A 20,655-nucleotide genomic window follows, 5' to 3' on the forward strand; every position below is an offset into this window, starting at 1 on the left:
GGCAGTCCACCTCCCAACCATCAACTTTTCGGTCTACAGCGTCGCTAAGAGTCCATATTGCAACATTGCAGGACGGAACAAAACTTAGCTCTTTCTTTCCCCAGCACATGACAAAGAGAGAGAGAGAGAGAAATATATTCATAATTCAGTATACGTTGAACGTATGTCTCAACGACTGCTCACAAACATGGCTGACATGTATCATCGTCATTCTATAACAGTTTACCAACGCAAATTGATGTTCATCTAATTAGCATATGTATTCGTGTTTGTTCTCTCAATTGAACAACAATATTGTGATTAGTCTCTTTTCCCTGCAGTGCAATCATGTCGCGCAGCTCAAAATTTATGAACACATTTGAACAAATTCCGTCACTTTTTGGGATTATTTTCATGAAGTGAGCAGAATTCCTCTCATTGGTTGTAAATGTTCCTTTGAAACTGTTTATCAAGAAACACGTGGCTCATATGGGATTTTGAAACTGGAACAGGGATGTGGACACAGACCAAGTCTGTCTGTCTGTCTGTCTGTCTGTCTATCATTAAGACTGGACACGTATGCATCTGATGCACTTAACTGGGTATGTGTTAAACTGAATAATTCCTTAAAAGTAAGCATTTTTCAGTGAAGAAATGTTTTCAACGCATACTGACTCTTTTGTATTGTAGTCACATGTCTTGATGTTTACAACGGAAAAAAACGCATGAAAATCGCTGAAAAGTTCAGCAAGTTATGATTTTTTGTCTGTGTGCTCATGCCCAAGGTCTCAATAGAAATAAATGAGGTGGAGGGGCGGGACCATTGAGGGACTCCCGGCTCAAGATGGCGGCGTCGTATTATCTACGTGCAAGCAGCTCAAAATGGGCACGTTGTGTCTAATTTTCATATACCGGTACTACATATCTGGCAGGAGTGAATTCAGCGGCAAGGGAATGCAAGATATAGAGCAAGTAAGTCATTAGCAATGAACACTTGCAGAAACACTGTAGAAAGAAAAAAACTCTTACACAAAACACAATTCTGAGTATTTGGAAACAACTACAACAACAACAACAAAAATCACCTTTTAGCACGCATCAAAACAATATCTTGCACGCTCAAAATATTGTCACGGAAAGGGGTAAGTTGAGGCTGGAATTCTGAGCATGCCGAGCGTCATTGTGTAAATAGTTACCTAGAATGACTGTTTTTGTTAATTATAGATATTCATTATTTCCTAGTAGTGACAGACTTGTGTTCATCCACTGTCCACCGCTTTTATTGAATTATTGTTCACTCACTATTCGTGGATTTCATTTAGCACCATGACTTAGTTGTCTTTAAAGTCAGTTGCCTACATTTTTGTCCGGATTGTGTAAATTACTGTAAGTACAAGTTATTAAAAGGAAGCAACTTGTGTGTGTGTGGTGTTCAAATCTTACTATCATGTGGTCATGTTTGTCGCAAATGCTGTGGATTTATCCAACAATGAGATGGATTCTTATGTTGCGAAAGTGGGGTTACATATTGGGAAATCATCATGTGCGCCATATCTACACCTATGAAGAAACAATTTTACTGTATCGTCACTGTATAAGGGATTCATTGGCAGTCATTTATAAACACTATGGAATTGAACAAATGTGGGTTAAAATCTGCAAAATCAAAGACAAAATGCTATGTGAGTGAATAAATATGATTGCTGGGCCCCACAATCAGATAAAATCTGAAATACTAAAGTAATTTGAATCCTATCTGAGTAATCAATAACAGGCAACCAGAGCCAAAGTCCCAATCGTGCAGTGTTTGGGACAGGATATCTATCTAGCATGTATCAATCAAGCTCACTACGCCCATGCAAATGTTGTGTTTAATTAATTCAATTTCTATTTTGTCAGGTGGTTGCACACAATACAATCAACTGGATATAGATACATTTTTAAAGTAGATGTGTAGAACAAATATATCTGGATCAAATTGATTTTATTTCATACAGCCACAAGACGAAATACAATTCAGTGTATTCAACACACAATTTTTTCAGGGGATAGATTAGGCGACATAAAACTAGTCCATCAGTCTAAACATTTAATACACTGCTTGCCCTCATAGGGTTGCAGTGAATTGGAGTCCATCACCGCTGAATTTGGACGAGGGGCGGCTTACACCTGGGACAGTTTGACGGTCAATCGTAGGTCACCTTTGCACAATTAACCATTCCCACTCACATTTATACACGTGCAGGTTTGAGATCCAGTTAACCTAAGAAGCATGTTTAGGGAATGTAGGAGAAAACCAGACAAGCATGGGGGAAACTAGCAAACCCCATGTCAAAATGTGAGAAATAAGATTTGAAAATTAATCAATACTGACAGCTTGGCAGATGTGTGAACTACAAGTTCACCATGGTGTGAAAAAAATGAGATTCTTGAGGTAAATAAGGTCACAAGTATAGTCTTCAGTGCTCTATCCATTGCAGTGTAGAGTATTTACTCCGTCTATGCATTTTCCAAACCACTCAGCAATTTTAGGGGCAAAGGCAAAAGGAACGGACTGACTTCAAATCACTTGCACTTCACACAAAGTGCACATTGTTATCACTTCATTGGTAATCACATCCTGCATGCCTGAAAGACATTAGTGGAGATGGAAAAAAAAAACATTTATGAGGGTATGAAAACAAATGTCCCCAAAGGGGCAGCAGAGAGTTTTTTTCATGTAACTATTTTGAGATTGCAGTTCACATACATTCAAGAATAGATGTGATTAAAGGCGACTAAACTATGAACTCGACAGCACTAAAGTTATATAGCAACAGTCCACTGACATTAAAAATAATGAAACAATTTGAATTTTAAGTATTCTACAGTGGAGAACGAAATGAGTACGTGGATAGCTCTCCATGGTGCTGAACCTCCACTTCCCTTCCACTGAATATTATTCTCAGTAAGCAACTGAAACAACATTTAACCTTGATGGAAATCATAACCTAAGAGATACTATATTGCGCCCAGAAAATAGGTCATTAACTAAAAAGATACACAGCACTCCACGTGACAATGTTACAAACTAACCTCAAGAGGGGAGTCAGGTTCATCCAGGATGTTCTTTTCCTTTAAAATCTTCTGCATTGTCCCTGTTGTTGAACTGGGGTCCATGACCAGTACGTTGTGACTAGCGGCTATGCCCAATTTACAGTCACTTTTTCTGGATTCGGTGGTCCTGCACACCTCGTAATTGTACACGTGCGGGAGGGTCCCCGTCCCCAAAGTATCTGAGTAACGTGGTGGACAATAGGGAATGACGGGCAGGTTGGAGTGGTAGAGAGTGCGAGACTGTCTCCATCTGTACACTTTGACCGATATGATAAGCAGCAAGCAGGTGATGAAGAGGAAGGAGACCACCGCCAGCGCCAAGACTAAGTAAAAAGTCAGCTGGTCATTGTACTCCTTGTCGTGCATGCTCAAGTCAGTGAACTCTGACAGCACTTGAGGGAAGCTGTCGGCCACCGCCACGTTCACAATGACCGTCGCTGAGCGAGAGGGCCGCCCGTTGTCCTCCACGACAACAGTCAGCCTTTGTTTGACAGCATCTTTATCAGTCACTTGACGGACAGTTCGGATTTCTCCGTTGTGGACGCCCACTTCAAACAGCGTCCTGTCTGTTCCTTTGTGCACTTTGTAGGAGAGCCAGGCGTTCTGGCCAGAGTCCACGTCCACGGCCACCACTTTAGTCACCAGATAGCCCACATCTGCCGAACGAGGCACCATTTCGGCCAGCAGCGAGCCGCCCGTCTGCACCGGGTACAGGACTTGAGGGGCGTTGTCGTTCTGGTCCTGGATCAGCATGCGAACGCTCACGTTGCTGCTGAGGGGAGGGGAGCCTCCATCCTGCGCTCTGACGCGGAAATGGAACTCTTTAAGTTGCTCATAGTCAAAAGAACGCACTGCATGGATTATTCCACTCTCGGCACTAACGGACACATATGAGGAGACTGGCACTCCGTTAACTGAGGAGTCCTCCAGGATGTAAGAAAGACGAGCATTCTGGTTCCAGTCAGCATCACTGGCTTTCAACTTGAGTACGGGGAGACCTGGTGTGTTATTTTCAACAATGTGGGCCTCATATGAGCTCCTCTCAAAGACAGGCGCGTTATCATTCACATCTGAGATGTGTAAGGTGAGAGTGACGCTGCTGGAGAGGGAGGGCACGCCCTCATCAGAACATGTCACTGTGATATTATACTCAGACGACCTCTCTCTGTCTAAATCATTATCTGTCACTAGGCTATAAAAATTATTTTCAGAGGTTTTGAGAGTAAATGGAATATTTTCATTAATAAAACATTTTACCATTCCATTGTCTCCCGAATCCAAATCCTCTATGCTAATAACAGTCACAACAGTATTGATTTTGGCCCCTTCTGATATCACATTTGGTTTGGACATTATGTTTATTTCGGGTCCGTTGTCATTTTCATCGAGTACATCGATAATCAATTTACAAGAATCTGTGAGTCCTCCATCATCACTCGCAAGTAAATGAATTTGAAAATGTCTTGACTTCTCATAATCAATATTTCCAATTAACGAAACCTGGCCATTTTCTTTATTTATGTCAAATATGTTTCTCACGTTATCTTGAGTGTTTGTTATTGAATAAGATATTTTTGAGTTCAAATCTCCATCCGCATCAGAAGCAGAAACAGTAGCCACAAGTGTTCCTGGAGGTGAATTCTCAGTCACAGTAGCCTTGTATGCGTGCTGTGTAAAAACGGGAGCATTGTCATTCGCGTCTAACACTGTAACGTGAATCAACATCGTTCCCGACATGCGAGGCTCTCCTCCATCTACAGCCGTTAACACGAGAGACAAATGCTCCGCTTTCTCTCTGTCTAAAGGCTTCTGTAAAACCATCTCCACATTTATATTTCCATCCGCGTTATTTTGCCGTTTAAGAGCAAAATGGTCTGCTGGTTTTAATTCATAATTATGAACGCCGTTGATTCCGACATCAAGATCCGCCGCCCTTTCGAGAACAAATTTAGCTCCGACGGTCGCCGACTCGCTTATTTTAAATTGCATTTCGTTTTTTTCAAAACTCGGCGCATTGTCATTTATGTCGGTAATCTGTACAGTAACACTGTAAAATTCGATGGGGCTTTCCAAAATGATTCGGAAATGCAGCGCACAAAGCGCCGTGTGTGCGCAAAGAGCCTCCCTGTCGATCCTCTCTTTCACGAGGAGGACTCCTTTCTCTCGGCTTAGTTCGATGCATTCTTCATTATTTCTGGAATAGATATTTGCTTTGCCGGAAATTAGACGTTGTAATTCTAAACCCAAATCTTGCGCTATGTTTCCCACGAGAGATCCTCTGCTCATCTCCTCTGGAATGGAATAGCTGGCCTGGCCGTACACTGCGTCGAGGGCGAACAGAGACACAAACAGCAGTACTTGCCCATTCATTGTTCCTTCCATTTCTCCCCAGCGGAGCTCCTCTCTCTTTATACTCCACTAAAAAGAGCCTCTTCACAGTCTAACGACGACTATAATCCACTCGTAATCCAAGTAAATGGTGTTCAGGTCCAAACGTTTGGATTTTTAAATTGACACGCACGTAAAATGATCCGTTCTCCTCTCGTCGCGTTCTCCCTTGTTTTGTGGAGGTTGCAGAGAGGCGCAGCACCCAGGCGGATTCTACTCATCAACTTTTTGGTCTACAGCGTCCCTAAGAGTCCATATTGCAACACTGCAGGACGGAACAAAATCTAGAATCACCACTTTCCCCAGCGCTCGCCATACAAAAAAAAAATCATCAATAATATAATCATAATACACATAGAACCTACTGACTAAATTGCTGTACACAAATATTATTGACATATAGCAATCACTCTATACGTTTCAAAATGCAAAATATGTCATTAGCCAGTATGTAATACCCATTTAACAACATAATATTGTTGTTGTTTTTTTTAATTTTCCCCACTGCAACAACCTCGTGTATCTCTAAACATAAAGTGACACGTTTTAAAAGCATAAAAAAATATATTATTTTCATGAACTGGGCATAATATCGTTTTTTCGGACATGACGGTTTACAAAGAAACCTAATCAATGTATTGTCACTGTGTGATGGACTCACCGGCAGTCATTTAAGGAACACTATTTCACTCGTGTGGATAGATGTTTGCAATGTCAAAGGTAAAAGTAAATGCACATCCTGACTCCACAATCACTCTTCCCTCGATAGAACTATGACGACAAGACCGTTCGCCACCGTTGCCTGTGTGGCGGTATCGCGAGAGCGATGTTAAGAAAATGAAGCAGTTGAGCAAGGTAAGTCCTCAAAAACAACAACGTAACAACCCTCTTCAATCATTTAGAAGAGTAACAACCAACCAAATGAGGAAAGCATAATAATGCTTGAGGAGTTTGATAGTGCTGCGTATCATTAGCAGCTAACCGCTAATAACTAGCCGTGCATCTACCGGACCAAAACAGCAATCAGACGAGTCATCTTTTGCTCGTGATTCAAACAATGCAAATGATTTGCCAGTCCGCAAAAAAACTTGTACTTCTTTGAATCGGTACACTGCGCAAAAAAAAAAAAAAAGTTTCGTAACCTCATGACTATGTATGTAGAAATTATTTAATAGTTTGCAAATTGAATAAAATGTCAGAATTCAATGTTGGTCTGGTTGAAAATGGTAACAAGACTTGTACAAACCTTTGAGGGAAATATGTCAAATAAAGAACTGAAATATGCGGACATTTAGGAGCAAAAACAAATGAAAGACCACCAAGGCCAAAGAACCATTCATGCAGTTTTAGGGATTGGCGAGACCACTATAAATAGATTAAGACGCAATCAAAAAAAATACTATTCCATAACCCCAACCATTATATTCAGCTTGTGCTCATTAGGTTTGCAGGCAAATGGAGCCTATCCCAATTGACTTTGGACAAGAGGTGGCTTCCACCTGGGACTGTATGCCGGTCAATCCCAGGTAATGTTGAAACAAACAACCATTCACACTCACGTTTATATGTACGGGTATAGATATTACCTTGAGGGAACCAAAGAAGCATGTTTTTGTATTGTGGGAGAAAAGCGTGCACGCCCGCGTAGAACAAGCAAAGCCTATGTAAAATGCTTGAGGTAAATAAGATCACATGTACAGGTTATGCTATTCAGTGCTCTAACCTTTGCAGTGTTGAGCATATTTGATTCCATCCATGCATCCATGCATTTTCAACACCGCTTTTATTGTAGTGACTATTTATCACTGACACTTCACAAAAACTGCACATTGTTTTCACCTCGTTGGCAATCAAATCCTGCCATTCTGATGGTGATTGATGGATAACAACTTTAAAAGGGTCTGGATGAAAACAGGTTACCAAAGGTACAGCATTTTGAATGCAGCAATTATGACAAAAGTTCAAGTCTGTTCAATAAGTGATTGTGTTCAAGGAAATTTGAATATGAAGTTGACGGTCCGAAAGTAAGATGGTTCCAGTGTATTCAAATGGAAAACAATGATAACATTTCAGTTCTTTCTAAGTATTCAACAGTGAACAAATGAATGAGTCTAAATGGTAAGCTCTCCGTGGTGCTGAATCTCCACTTTCCCACAACTGCGGATACTTTCAGTGAGTAATTGAAATCAAGGAAAATTGAGAGACTAACTCTCATATTTTAACATTTGTACTTGATGGAAGTCAAAAGATTAGTGTAGACCTTAGATATACAACATTGCTGACAACAAATAGGTCATTAACCCAAACGAGAACAAGCACTCCACATGAAAAAGATGTAAACTAACCTCGACAGGAGAGTCAGGTTGATCCAGGATGTTCTTTTCATTTTGTATTTTATGCATGGTTGCTGTGAAACTGGGGTCCATCATCATCACGTTGTGGCTTGCAACTTTGTCCAATTTACAGTCACTCTTTCGGGAATCAGTGGTCCGGCACACCTCATAATTGTAGACGTGCGGGAGAGTCCCCGTTCCCAAAGTATCCGAGTATCGAGGCGGATAATACGGAATGACAGGCAGGTTGGAGTGGTACAGGACACGAGACTGTCTCCATCTGTACACTTTGACCGATATGATAAGCAGCAAGCAGGTGATGAAGAGGAAGGAGACCACCGCCAGCGCCAAGACTAAGTAAAAAGTCAACTGGTCATTGTACTCCTTGTCGTGCATGCTCAAGTCAGTGAACTCTGACAGCACTTGAGGGAAGCTGTCGGCCACCGCCACGTTCACAAGGACCGTAGCTGAGCGAGAGGGCCGCCCGTTGTCCTCCACCACAACAGTCAGTCTTTGTTTGACAGCATCTTTGTCAGTCACTTGGCGGACGGTTCGGATTTCTCCGTTGTGGAGGCCCACTTCAAACAGCGCCCTGTCGGTGGCTTTGTGCACTTTGTAGGAGAGCCAGGCGTTCTGGCCAGAGTCCACGTCCACGGCCACCACTTTCGTCACCAGATAGCCCACATCGGCCGAACGAGGCACCATTTCGGCCAGCAGCGAGCCACCTGTCTGCACCGGGTACAGGACCTGAGGGGCGTTGTCGTTCTGGTCCTGGATCAGGATGCGGACGCTCACGTTGCTGCTGAGGGGAGGGGAGCCTCCATCCTGCGCTCTGACCACCAAATCCAGTTGTTTAATTTGCTCATAATCGAATGATCGAACGGCACTGAGAACACCACTTTCAGAGTTCAAAGTAACAAAAGTCGAAACTGGAATGCCACTTATCTGTGTATCTTCCAACAGGTAAGAGATTCTCGCGTTTTGATTCCAATCAGCGTCTCGGGCAGTGACAGCAAATATGGAAGTGCCAGGTGAATTATTCTCTGCAATATAAGCTGAATAAATATTTTTATTGAATAATGGTGCATTGTCATTCACGTCTGATATTTTGAGATATAACTTGGTTGAGCTAGAAAGAGGAGGCGTTCCAAGATCAGTGGCTGTAATCGTTATGTTATATTCTGAAACAGATTCTCGATCAAAATATTGATCTGAAATCAAATTGTAATAGTTTGTTAAAGAAGTCTCGAGTTTAAAAGGAAGTTTTCCATCAATGGAACACTTTATTTGCCCATTTCTGTCAGAATCGGTATCTTTTATGTTCAGAACTGCAACTGTTGCACCAGGTGGTGAATCCTCAGACAGGGGACTTGAAAATGACATTATATGAATGACTGGAGCATTGTCATTTACGTCAATAACATCAAATATAACTTTGCTGGTCCCAATTAGCCCACCTTGATCCTTTGCTTCCACCCTTACTTCATACTTTCTGTCCTTTTCAAAGTCTATTTCACCAGACACGTAAATCGTGCCAGTGTTTTCGTCAATATTAAATATATTGGCAGCACTTCCTTTCATTTTTGACAAACTGTAAGTCATGAGTCCATATGAACCACTGTCAGCGTCTGTAGCATTTACAGTTATTATACTCTTCCCCTTTATTATGTTTTCTAGAACAGTGGCCTTATACACCGACTGGTTAAAGACAGGCTCATTGTCATTTGCATCTAAAACGTTTATTTCTATATTTACAGTTCCCGATCTCTGTGGTGTTCCTCCATCAACTGCAATTAATTTTAAAGACAAACGGGGCCGTCGCTCTCTGTCTAGAGGATTCTGCAGCACCATTTCAACATATTTACTGCCGTCTGGATTTGCATTCTGATTCAATATAAAATGTTCATTTGGAGACAAAATATAATTTTGCAACGCATTTTGACCAACATCTTGATCCTCCGCACTCTGCAGAGGAAAGCGCACTCCTCCTGCAGCGGCTTCACTTATTTCGAATAGGAGAGCTTTGTCTTTAATTGGAAATATGGGAGCATGATCATTTATGTCCAAAACCTCAACAATTACCCTGTGCAGCTCGATCGGGTTTTCTAAAATGATCTCAAAGCTGAAGCTGCACGGCGTCACATCTCCGCAAAGCTGCTCCCGGTCGATTCTCTCACTGACAACCAGGAGCCCTTTGTCTGTTTTCAGCTCCGCGTACTGGATGTTTCCTCCCGTCACGATGCGGGCCCGTCCAGAAACGAGTCTCTTAATGTCCAAACCGAGATCCTGTGCCACGTTTCCAATCATGGACCCTTTTTTCATCTCCTCTGGAATAGAATAACGAATCTGACCACCTACCGTGGTAATCAAACGAAGCAGAAACATCAGCGTTCCTATTTTCCACCTACGCCCATAAAACAACCTCCGTATTTTGCAGGAGAAAGAGATATGTCCGTGTATATCCATGATGATAAAAAAAAAAAGCAATGGCCTGGTGATTGGTAAATAATCTGTTCCCTGCTCACATCACCTCTTGACAAGAATGTGATGCGGAGATCGGTGCTGTTTTTTTGCCCTCTCAACCAACAAAAGAGAAAATCTCCTCCAGTGCCTCGTCACGAAAGGGAGGACTGCATGACGACAACACACGAAAAATCATTCCCAAGCCAACAGCGTCTCTTAGAGACGAAAACGTGTAAGAATGAGTGAGGCACGGCAGAAAAAAAAACATTGACACTTATCACCCTGGAGGAACAGTGATTTCCAGAAAATGTTGTGCCCTACCCAGGAACCGATACAAAATGGCTTTTAATACAAATACGGTCAAAATTAAGAACGTCTTTGCAAACAATGGACACAACAACAACAAAACGTACTAACTAAATCATCATGAGCATTTATAAAATATGATAGTTATTCTGCAAAGTTCAACAGAAGACCCTGAAAAAGATGCATCTACTTTGGTGCATTATTATTATTATTATTATTATTATTATTATTATTATTATTATTATTATAAGGAATAGTAGAAGTTTATCATAGCCTTTTCCTGAATGTGTCAAATATTTTTCATAATATTGTTATTATCATGAATTAAAAGTACTAACTTCGTCAACTACTATTTTTTTTAAAAACACTCATTTGTTCTTATTTTTAAGCAGTCTTCCAACAATGTTGAACTGTAAAGTCAAACTAGGCTATTGTGGAGTGATTGATGAAGTCTTAAAGAAGCCTATCCAAAAACCTTGGACAACGAAAATGTAGCTGAAAGATTGGAACATCAAGGCTACGTCAAATGTGATTTTTTTCAAATGTTTAAAGAGGTCAAAGCTGCATATTGTTTTTGCGTGTTAAAATATTCTGGTATATTTTATTTTAATTTACCAATTTCACAGACAGTGAAACATTTGTTATGAGTGAGCCCGCATCCACGGTTTGTCCACGAGTGGTTGTATAGGTGGACTAAATAGGTTACAAAATGTTGTAGACTAGTACAGTATATGTATTCACTGTTGGAACTTTTATTTTGAAGAGAACTATATTTTGAAAGACAAGCATGCAACGGTATAGCGTTCCCACACTTCCTGCTGCTATTATTTGACTGAGACAACGTTTTAAAACGTGGACTGTATGAAAGACAAAATGTATTGTGTTAAATATACCGGTAATCGCATATTGCAATAAATTGTATTGAACAATTTGTATACAAGTTCTATTTGTCATTTTGTAGTCTTTCGATTCTAGTTCTGTACATAATGATTTGATTGAAATCGCCCTGCTCATCACAAAATGGCTAATTTTGCAAGTTTTTTTACGCACAATTTTGATATGGAATTAAACGGTAGTCTCTACATTAGGATCTGAAATTACCGTTCCAGTTTATAGTGTGTATAATATTAATGTTGCATGTTTGATCTCAAAAACAAAAGTTTTGGATGAACGTCATTTATTTTAAAGTGGTTTTGGTTGTAAGTCACATGTGAAACTTGATCGCAGGTGAGAGCTGATGAGAACCATTTCTTCTTATACTGGAAATGGTGGACATGTTTACTTGAATAAAACTGAGGAAATGTGGTGAAATATTGACTCACCAAGGTTGACATCTGTGAAAGGTTTCCTGACAGTTCCTTGTTCACATGCAACATGTCTGCACCCGCTCCATCCACACTCACTAAACTTTGACTCATGGCTTGCATATTCTTCATGTCACTTTTTCTGGAGTCGGTGGTCCTGCACACCTCGTAATTGTACACGTGTGGGAGAGTCCCCGTTCCCAAAGTATCCGAGTAACGTGGTGGACAATACGGAATGACGGGCATGTTGGAGTGGTAGAGGACGCGAGACTGTCTCCATCTGTACACTTTGACCGATATGATAAGCAGCAAGCAGGTGATGAAGAGGAAGGAGACCACCGCCAGCGCCAAGACTAAGTAAAAAGTCAGCTGGTCATTGTACTCCTTGTCGTGCATGCTCAAGTCAGTGAACTCTGACAGCACTTGAGGGAAGCTGTCGGCCACCGCCACGTTCACAATGACCGTCGCTGAGCGAGAGGGCCGCCCGTTGTCCTCCACGACAACAGTCAGCCTTTGTTTGACAGCATCTTTATCAGTCACTTGACGGACAGTTCGGATTTCTCCGTTGTGGACGCCCACTTCAAACAGCGTCCTGTCTGTTCCTTTGTGCACTTTGTAGGAGAGCCATGCGTTCTGGCCAGAGTCCACGTCCACGGCCACCACTTTAGTCACCAGATAGCCCACATCGGCCGAACGAGGCACCATTTCAGCCAGCAGTGAGCCACCCGTCTGCACCGGGTACAGGACCTGAGGGGCGTTGTCGTTCTGGTCCTGGATCAGAATGCGAACGCTCACGTTGCCGCTGAGGGGAGGGGAGCCTCCATCCTGCGCTCTGACGACCAAGTCCAGTTGTTTAATTTGCTCATAATCGAATGATCGAACGGCACTGAGAACACCACTTTCAGAATTCAAAGAGACAAAAGTTGAAATTGGACTGCCACTGATCTGTGTATCTTCCAAAAGGTAAGAGATTCTCGCGTTTTGATTCCAATCAGCGTCTCGGGCAGAGACAGCATATATGGAAGTGCCAGGTGAATTATTCTCTGCAATATAAGCTGAATAAATATTTTTATTGAAGAATGGTGCGTTGTCATTCACGTCTGATATTTTGAGATGTAACTTGATTGAGCTAGAAAGTGGAGGCGCTCCGAGATCAGTGGCTGTAATTGTTATGTTATATTCTGAAACAGATTCTCGATCAAAATATTGATCTGAAATTAAATTGTAATAGTTTGTTATAGATGTCTCGAGTTTAAAAGGAAGTTTTCTTTCAATGGAACATTTTATTTGTCCATTTCTCTCTGAATCTTCATCTTTTATGTTCAAAATTGCAATTGTTGTACCAGGTGGTGAATCCTCAGACAGGGGACTTGAAAATGACATTATATGAATGACTGGGGCATTGTCATTTACGTCGATAACATCAAATATAACTTTACTGGTCCCAGTCAATCCACCTTGATCCTTTGCTTCAACCCTCACTTCGTATTTTTTGTTCCTTTCAAAGTCTAATTCACCAGACACGTAAATCGTGCCAGTGTTTTCGTCAATATTAAATATATTGGCAGCACTTCCTTTCATTTTTGACAAACTGTAAGTGATGAGACCATTTGAACCACTGTCAGCGTCTGTCGCATTTACAGTCATTACACGAGTTCCCTTCGTTGTATTTTCAACAACGGAGGCTTTATATTCGGATTGGTTAAATAGTGGCCGGTTGTCATTTGCATCTAGCACATTTATTTCTATATTTACGGTACCCGATCTCTGTGGTGTTCCTCCATCAACTGCAATTAATTTTAAAGACAAACGGGGCCGTTGCTCTCTGTCTAGAGGATTCTGCAGCACCATTTCAACATATTTACTGCCGTCTGGATTTGCATGCTGATTTAGGATAAAATTGTCGTTTGGTGACAAAATGTAATTTTGCAAAGCGTTTTGCCCCACATCTTGATCCTCTGCACTCTGCAAGGGAAACGGCACTCCAACTACAGCTGATTCACTTATTTCAAAATTGAGAGCAGTATCTTTATTTGGAAACACGGGAGCATGATCATTTATATCTAAAACCTCAACCATGACTCGATGCAGTTCTAACGGGTTTTCTAAAATGATCTCGAAGCTGAAGCTGCACGGCGTCACATCTCCGCAAAGCTGCTCCCGGTCGATTCTCTCACTGACAACCAGGAGCCCTTTGTCTGTTTTCAGCTCCGCGTACTGGATGTTTCCTCCCGTCACGATCCGGGCCCGTCCAGAAATGAGTCTCTTAATGTCCAAACCGATATCCTGCGCCACATTTCCAATCACTGAGCCTTTCTTCATCTCCTCGGGTATAGAATAACGAATCTGACCACCTACCGTGACAATCAAACGAAGCACAAACATCAGCGTGCCTATGTTTTGCCTCCATCCATAAAACAACCTCCATTTTGTACACGAGAAAGGCAGGGGTCCGCTATTTCCCATGATGACATAAAAAAGAACGCTGATATGTTTTGGTGAAATAATCTTTCTCCGATGGCTGCTCACCAAGTCGCCGTTGACGTGCAAACAAACATGCGGTGCACAGCGTTGTTCTTTCACTCCCCCTCACCGCTAACAAAAGGCAGAAAATCTCCTCCAGTGCCTCGTCAATAGGGAGGACTGCATGACGACAACTCACGGAAAATTATACCCAAGCCAACAGCGTCTCTTAGAGTCGAAAACGTGTAAGAACGAGCACTGCGCAGCAGACAAACTGACACACAAAGCTGCAAGTGAATACACGAAAAGTTCTTCCGATAGGGAAATATGATTAAAAAAATGAAATACAATATACAACATATATATTGACCAAATATTCATGATGGAACTTTTTCAAATATTGTAACAATGCACTGCCAGGCTGGCTTTATTTAAAGCGTGTGAATCAAATGGAAAACTATTCCATCACCATGGACAGCGACATTGCAGCTGAAACAATGGAATCTCACGAAACACCGTTCAATATTTATCAAAACTGTACATCTTCTCATCAAATTAATATTGGAAGGTTCTTTTAATATTGCAAAGTTCATTTAATTTAAAATGAGTTAGATGCCTAAAACATTTTAGCTGACAATATTTGTTATCAAAGATTTTAAACGATAAACTTTGTTTTGATTTAAAAAAAAAGCCACGAAAATGCACACCGTTCCGACAAATTCCTGCCGCTGTTTGGTGGACGCATGTTAAGCACAATTGACGCAATTGACAAATTTTGATTGTTGTATTTTGATAATTAAGAAAGATAGAAAGTTGTGTGAAAAGTAATTAAGTGCATGAAGCACTTTAATTTACACTAGTCATGTACTTTATATTCCACTATTTTATTGCAGTTGTCTTGTACCTACTATTATCCTCCATCTAAAAGTGTACATGGTCTTATTTATCTTGTGTGATTTTCCTTTTCATATAATATACTCTGAAATACATAGATATCATGTATTTATTTTCAAATTAGATTAATTATCAAAGAATAGCATTAGAAAATGAACTTGCTTGCATTGACTTCTATTAAAGTGGGTTGTGACTAACCACATGAAACATTTGGATCTCAAGGTAAGACCGAAACCCTTCTTCTGAGCGGTACCTTGGAAATTGTGGATATATGTCGTTTGTGAGAGAGAAAAAAAAATCCTGAAACACTTGACTCACCAAAGTTGACATCTGTGAGCAGTTTCCTGACAGCTCCTTGTTCACATGCGGCATATCGGCATCAGCTCCATCCACGCTCACTAAACTTTGACTCATGGCTTGCATGTTCTTCATGTCACTTTTTCTGGAGTCGGTGGTCCTGCACACCTCGTAATTGTACACGTGCGGGAGAGTCCCTGTTCCCAAAGTATCCGAGTAACGTGGTGGACAATACGGAATGATGGGCAGGTTGGAGTGGTACAGGACACGAGACTGTCTCCATCTGTACACTTTGACCGATATGATAAGCAGCAAGCAGGTGATGAAGAGGAAGGAGACCACCGCCAGCGCCAAGACTAAGTAAAAAGTCAGCTGGTCATTGTACTCCTTGTCGTGCATGCTCAAGTCAGTGAACTCTGACAGCACTTGAGGGAAGCTGTCGGCCACGGCCACGTTCACAAGGACCGTAGCTGAGCGAGAGGGCCGCCCGTTGTCCTCCACGACAACAGTCAGTCTTTGTTTGACTGCATCTTTATCAGTCACTTGACGGACAGTTCGGATTTCTCCGTTGTGGAGGCCCACTTCAAACAGCGCCCTGTCGGTGGCTTTGTGCACTTTGTAGCAGAGCCAGGCGTTCTGGCCAGAGTCCACGTCCACGGCCACCACTTTAGTCACCAGATAGCCCACATCTGCCGAACGAGGCACCATTTCGGCCAGCAGCGAGCCGCTCGTCTGCACCGGGTACAGGACTTGAGGGGCGTTGTCGTTCTGGTCCTGGATCAGCATGCGAACGCTCACGTTGCTGCTGAGGGGAGGGGAGCCTCCATCCTGCGCTCTGACGCGGAAATGGAACTCTTTAATTTGCTCATAGTCAAAAGAACGCACTGCATGGATGACTCCACTCTCGGCACTAACGGACACATATGAGGAGACTGGCACACCGTTAACTGAGGAGTCCTCCAGGATGTAGGAAAGACGAGCATTCTGATTCCAATCAGCATCACTGGCTTTCAGTGTGAATACGGAGAGACCTGGTGTGTTATTTTCTACAACGGAGGCCTCGTATGAGCTCCTCTCAAAGACCGGCGCGTTGTCATTCACATCTGAGACGAGTAAGGTGAGAGTGACGCTGCTGGAGAGGGAGGGCACACCCTCATCAGAACATGTCACTGTGATATTATACTCAGACGACCTCTCTCTGTCTAAGTCATTATCTGTCACTAGGCTATAAAAGTTAATTGTTGAGGTTTTTAAAGTAAATGGTATGTTTTCGTTTATGAAACAAGCAACATTTCCATTTTCTCCAGAGTCTTTGTCTTCTATATTTATCATTGTAACAACTGTATTGAGCTCTGCATTTTCTGCAATAATATTTGACTTTGACATTATGCGGATTGTCGGCTCATTATCATTTATGTCTTGCACGTCAACGATGATTTTGGATGAATCCGTGAGCCCCCCTTCATCATTTGCCAATACATTTATTTGATAGTTTCGAGAATGCTCAAAATCAATTCGTCCAATTAATGTCACTTCACCTGTTTCCTTGTTAATTTCAAACATTTTTTTAATATCATGTAGTGCATCGCTTATAGAATATGATATTTTGGCGTTGGAGCCCTGATCTGCATCAGTGGCAGACACGGTTGCCACGATTGTTCCTGCAGGTGAATTCTCAGTCACAGTAGCCTTGTATGCGTGCTGTGTAAAAACGGGAGCATTGTCGTTCACGTCTAACACTGTAACGTGAATCAACATCGTTCCCGACATGCGAGGCTCTCCTCCATCTACAGCCGTTAACACGAGAGACAAATGCTCCGCTTTCTCTCTGTCTAAAGGCTTCTGTAAAACCATCTCCACATTTTTATTTCCATCCGCATTATTTTGGAACTTGAGAGCAAAATGATCCGATGGTTTTAATTCATAATGATGAACGCCGTTAATTCCAACATCAAGATCGACAGCCTTCTCGAGAACGAATCTTGCTCCGATGGTCGCCGACTCGCTTATTTTAAAAGTCATTTCGCCCCTGTTGAAGGTTGGCGCGTTGTCATTGATGTCAGTAATTTGAACGGCAATGCTGTAAAATTGCATGGGGTTCTCTAAAATAATTTGAAAATGTAACGCGCAAGGCGTCGTCTGTTTGCACAGCGCCTCTCTGTCGATCCTTTCTTTCAACAGGACGACTCCTCTCTCTCCGTTCAACTCCACATAATTCTCGCCATCTCGATTATAAATGCGCGCTTTGCCGGCCAGCATACGTTTGGTCTGCAAACCTAAATCATGAGCTATGTTTCCAACGAGAGATCCTTTGGGCATTTCCTCGGGGATGGAGTAACTGACCTGTCCGAACCCTGAACCAACGCAGAGAGAAAAAACGAAGAGCAGCACTTGCCTTTCCATTGTTCTCTATTCGACTGTTTCCTTGCAAAATTCAGAGTGGGTTCATCCCATTCAATTAATTCCCGTTCCCCACGGCGGTCATGAATCCCTCCGCTTTGTATCCAAATATAAAAAGGGTAAGTCCCGACGTTGAAATCGCGCTGTTTACAAGAGCGTGATGGCTCCGATGCTCGTTCTTTGTCGCTGTCTTTTTCGAACATATCCAAATAACATGGGAGGTTGCAGCACGCAACATCTCACAGCCAGCCGGCGACGACTTGTGGTCTACAGCGGCCCTAAGAGTCCACTCAGCCAAACTGCAACTCACCAGCATTTATTGATGATGCAAGAAGCTCTCGAACAAGTGCTTGTGCATTTACATTGTTAAAAAAAATAAGAGTGCTTTTTTCTGAAATAAACAGATGCATTCTAAAAAGAATGATCTCTGAGCATTCCACATTGCATGTTATTTAGATTACGATGATGCATTTCCATTAAATGTTTGACATAAGGTAAGCAATGCCAACAACTTTATCTTCACGCAGCTGCAACTATCACACCAAGGTAATGAAGAAATCATAATAATCACAACCACTCTGTCCCGTGAATATTCACGTATTCTGAGACACACTAAAAAGTAGGTGTCAAAATGGGCACAAACATCCTCGGCTTGACTTTTGGCAACTTGCTTTGAGATACTCTCAAACCTCCTTCAAATGCACGCACTTTACGTGAAATGGGCAAAGACACACTTTGGTCTATGTTGGTGTAACCCAGCTGAAAAAAAACTGTGTGAAATCAATGAAGATAAGGTTTGGACAACTCTTTTTATAATTTTGAAAAGGGGCCTGGTTTAAGATTGCGTGCAAATGGATTGTTGTGGCTTTTTCCGTTGTTGTAAACAGTACAATTAAACGTTGCAGTTATCCAATCGGATTCTACTCCTCTCAGCTTCCAAACCTAAAATTCTGCAACCATGAGCGCGTTACAATGCATTGGCATGCTTTTAAAATGAGATTTGCTTCTTGAGAACAAATGTCGTGGTAAGATGGACGGTTGTCAAGACAGAAAAGGAAGTGTTTGAAGAGCAGTCCAATATCAAATATCTTCAATGAATATAATATGTTTAAGGTTGCTCTGGTCCTCACAATGTCATATGTGTGGTTAAAAATGGTGTCACAGATTTCTATTTCAATATTATTGATTGTAATGACTCGAGCAAAGGTTTGAATATTTGTTACATCTTGGGACAGTCCAAAATGTAATAATGATAAGTAGTACACCAAAATGTGTCCAACGAAGAAGATCAACTGAGAAATAAAGAAATCGGGTCTCAAAAAAGAAATGTTTTAACTTTCTAATGTTGTGTTATTATTCATAATTTGACTAACAATTCTTACTGGATTAATTGACAAAAAGCTGCAGTGCAAGGAATTACTACTTTACCGCACACCTTATTTCTTCATTCAATGACACTAATTTGATCTTATGCACGGATGAGAATTATATTGAAGATGTCATCCATCCAGCAATGACAATTAATGAAAATCCTCTACTGAGAGCAATGAAAGTTATCAGATGCAAAAACAAAGAAAGAATGGTGAAATGCTGACTCACCAAGGTTGACATCTGTGAGCAGTTTCCTGACAGCTCCTTGTTCATATGCAACATGTCAGCATCAGCTCCATCCACACTCACTAAACTTTGACTCATGGCTTGCATATTCTTCATGTCACTTTTTCTGGAGTCGGTGGTCCTGCACACCTCGTAATTGTACACGTGTGGGAGAGTCCCCGTCCCCAAAGTATCCGAGTAACGTGGTGGACAATACGGAATGACGGGCATGTTGGAGCGGTAGAGGACGCGAGACTGTCTCCATCTGTACACTTTGACCGATATGATAAGCAGCAAGCAGGCGATGAAGAGGAAGGAGACCACCGCCAGCGCCAAGACTAAGTAAAAAGTCAGCTGGTCATTGTACTCCTTGTCGTGCATGCTCAAGTCAGTGAACTCTGACAGCACTTGAGGGAAGCTGTCGGCCACCGCCACGTTGACAATGACCGTAGCTGAGCGAGAGGGCCGCCCGTTGTCCTCCACGACAACAGTCAGCCTTTGTTTGACAGCATCTTTATCAGTCACTTGACGGACGGTTCGGATTTCTCCGTTGTGGAGGCCCACTTCAAACAGCGCCCTGTCGGTGGCTTTGTGCACTTTGTAGGAGAGCCAGGCGTTCTGGCCAGAGTCCACGTCCACGGCCACCACTTTCGTCACCAGATAGCCCACATCGGCCGAACGAGGCACCATTTCGGCCAGCAGCGAGCCACCTGTCTGCACCGGGTACAGGACCTGAGGGGCGTTGTCGTTCTGGTCCTGGATCAGGATGCGAACGCTCACGTTGCCGCTGAGGGGAGGAGAGCCTCCATCCTGCGCTCTGACGACCAAGTCCAGTTGTTTAATTTGCTCATAATCGAATGATCGAACGGCACTGAGAACACCACTTTCAGAATTCAAAGAGACAAAAGTTGAAATTGGACTGCCACTGATCTGTGTATCTTCCAACAGGTAAGAGATTCTCGCGTTTTGATTCCAATCAGCATCTCGGGCAGAGACAGCAAATATGGAAGTGCCAGGCGAATTATTCTCTGCAATATAAGCTGAATAAATATTTTTATTGAATAATGGTGCGTTGTCATTGACATCTGATATTCTGAGATGTAACTTGGTTGAACTAGAGAGAGGAGGCGTTCCGA

General features: G+C 42.1%; 4 protein-coding genes and 1 long non-coding RNA gene across 38 annotated transcripts in view; 1 reads left to right on the forward strand and 4 right to left on the reverse strand.

Moving 5' to 3' along the window:
- Window positions 1-20,655, reverse strand: part of LOC127603514 (protocadherin gamma-C5-like) — a 147,038-nt gene that overhangs the window by 75,440 nt on the left and 50,943 nt on the right. For 7 of the 33 annotated variants that reach the window (XM_052069877.1, XM_052069859.1, XM_052069924.1 and 4 more), the window contains exons 1-2: window positions 13,327-14,482; window positions 8,544-9,253 (exon numbers count right to left, since the gene is read on the reverse strand). The exons of 4 other annotated variants lie outside the window; for them this stretch is intronic. In XM_052069877.1, coding sequence (XP_051925837.1) covers window positions 8,544-9,253; window positions 13,327-14,335 — 1,719 coding nt within the window. In that variant the 5' untranslated portion in view covers window positions 14,336-14,482. Of the gene's footprint in view, window positions 1-3,792; window positions 3,864-4,073; window positions 5,650-8,543; window positions 10,151-12,616; window positions 14,483-16,273; window positions 16,345-16,715; window positions 18,103-20,655 lie in introns of those variants that run through there. 22 more of the 33 variants (XM_052070121.1, XM_052070140.1, XM_052070064.1 and 19 more) reach the window with 16 other exon arrangements.
- The window catches only part of LOC127603780 (protocadherin beta-11-like), a 76,711-nt gene that overhangs the window by 35,468 nt on the left and 20,588 nt on the right, over window positions 1-20,655 (reverse strand). Inside the window, exon 2 of one of the 2 annotated variants that reach the window (XM_052070402.1) lies at window positions 7,962-8,076. The exons of the other annotated variant lie outside the window; for it this stretch is intronic. Coding sequence (XP_051926362.1) covers window positions 7,962-8,076 — 115 coding nt within the window. The remainder of the gene's footprint in view (window positions 1-7,961; window positions 8,077-20,655) is intronic. 2 annotated transcript variants of the gene reach the window in all.
- Window positions 14,754-20,655, reverse strand: part of LOC127603766 (protocadherin beta-16-like) — a 35,197-nt gene continuing 29,295 nt past the window's right edge. The window contains exon 2 of the mRNA XM_052070369.1: window positions 14,754-15,691. Coding sequence (XP_051926329.1) covers window positions 15,404-15,691 — 288 coding nt within the window. The 3' untranslated portion in view covers window positions 14,754-15,403. The remainder of the gene's footprint in view (window positions 15,692-20,655) is intronic.
- Window positions 15,603-20,655, forward strand: part of LOC127603994 (uncharacterized) — a 37,415-nt gene continuing 32,362 nt past the window's right edge. Inside the window, exon 1 of the long non-coding RNA XR_007963170.1 lies at window positions 15,603-15,747. This is a non-coding gene — a long non-coding RNA (uncharacterized LOC127603994). The remainder of the gene's footprint in view (window positions 15,748-20,655) is intronic.
- LOC127603773 (protocadherin beta-16-like) overlaps window positions 18,280-20,655 on the reverse strand; it is a 37,423-nt gene continuing 35,047 nt past the window's right edge. The window contains exon 2 of the mRNA XM_052070382.1: window positions 18,280-19,669. Coding sequence (XP_051926342.1) covers window positions 19,409-19,669 — 261 coding nt within the window. The 3' untranslated portion in view covers window positions 18,280-19,408. The remainder of the gene's footprint in view (window positions 19,670-20,655) is intronic.

This window comes from Hippocampus zosterae, chromosome 1 (assembly GCF_025434085.1).
Source record: "Hippocampus zosterae strain Florida chromosome 1, ASM2543408v3, whole genome shotgun sequence".
In the NCBI taxonomy this organism is placed as follows: domain Eukaryota; kingdom Metazoa; phylum Chordata; class Actinopteri; order Syngnathiformes; family Syngnathidae; genus Hippocampus; species Hippocampus zosterae.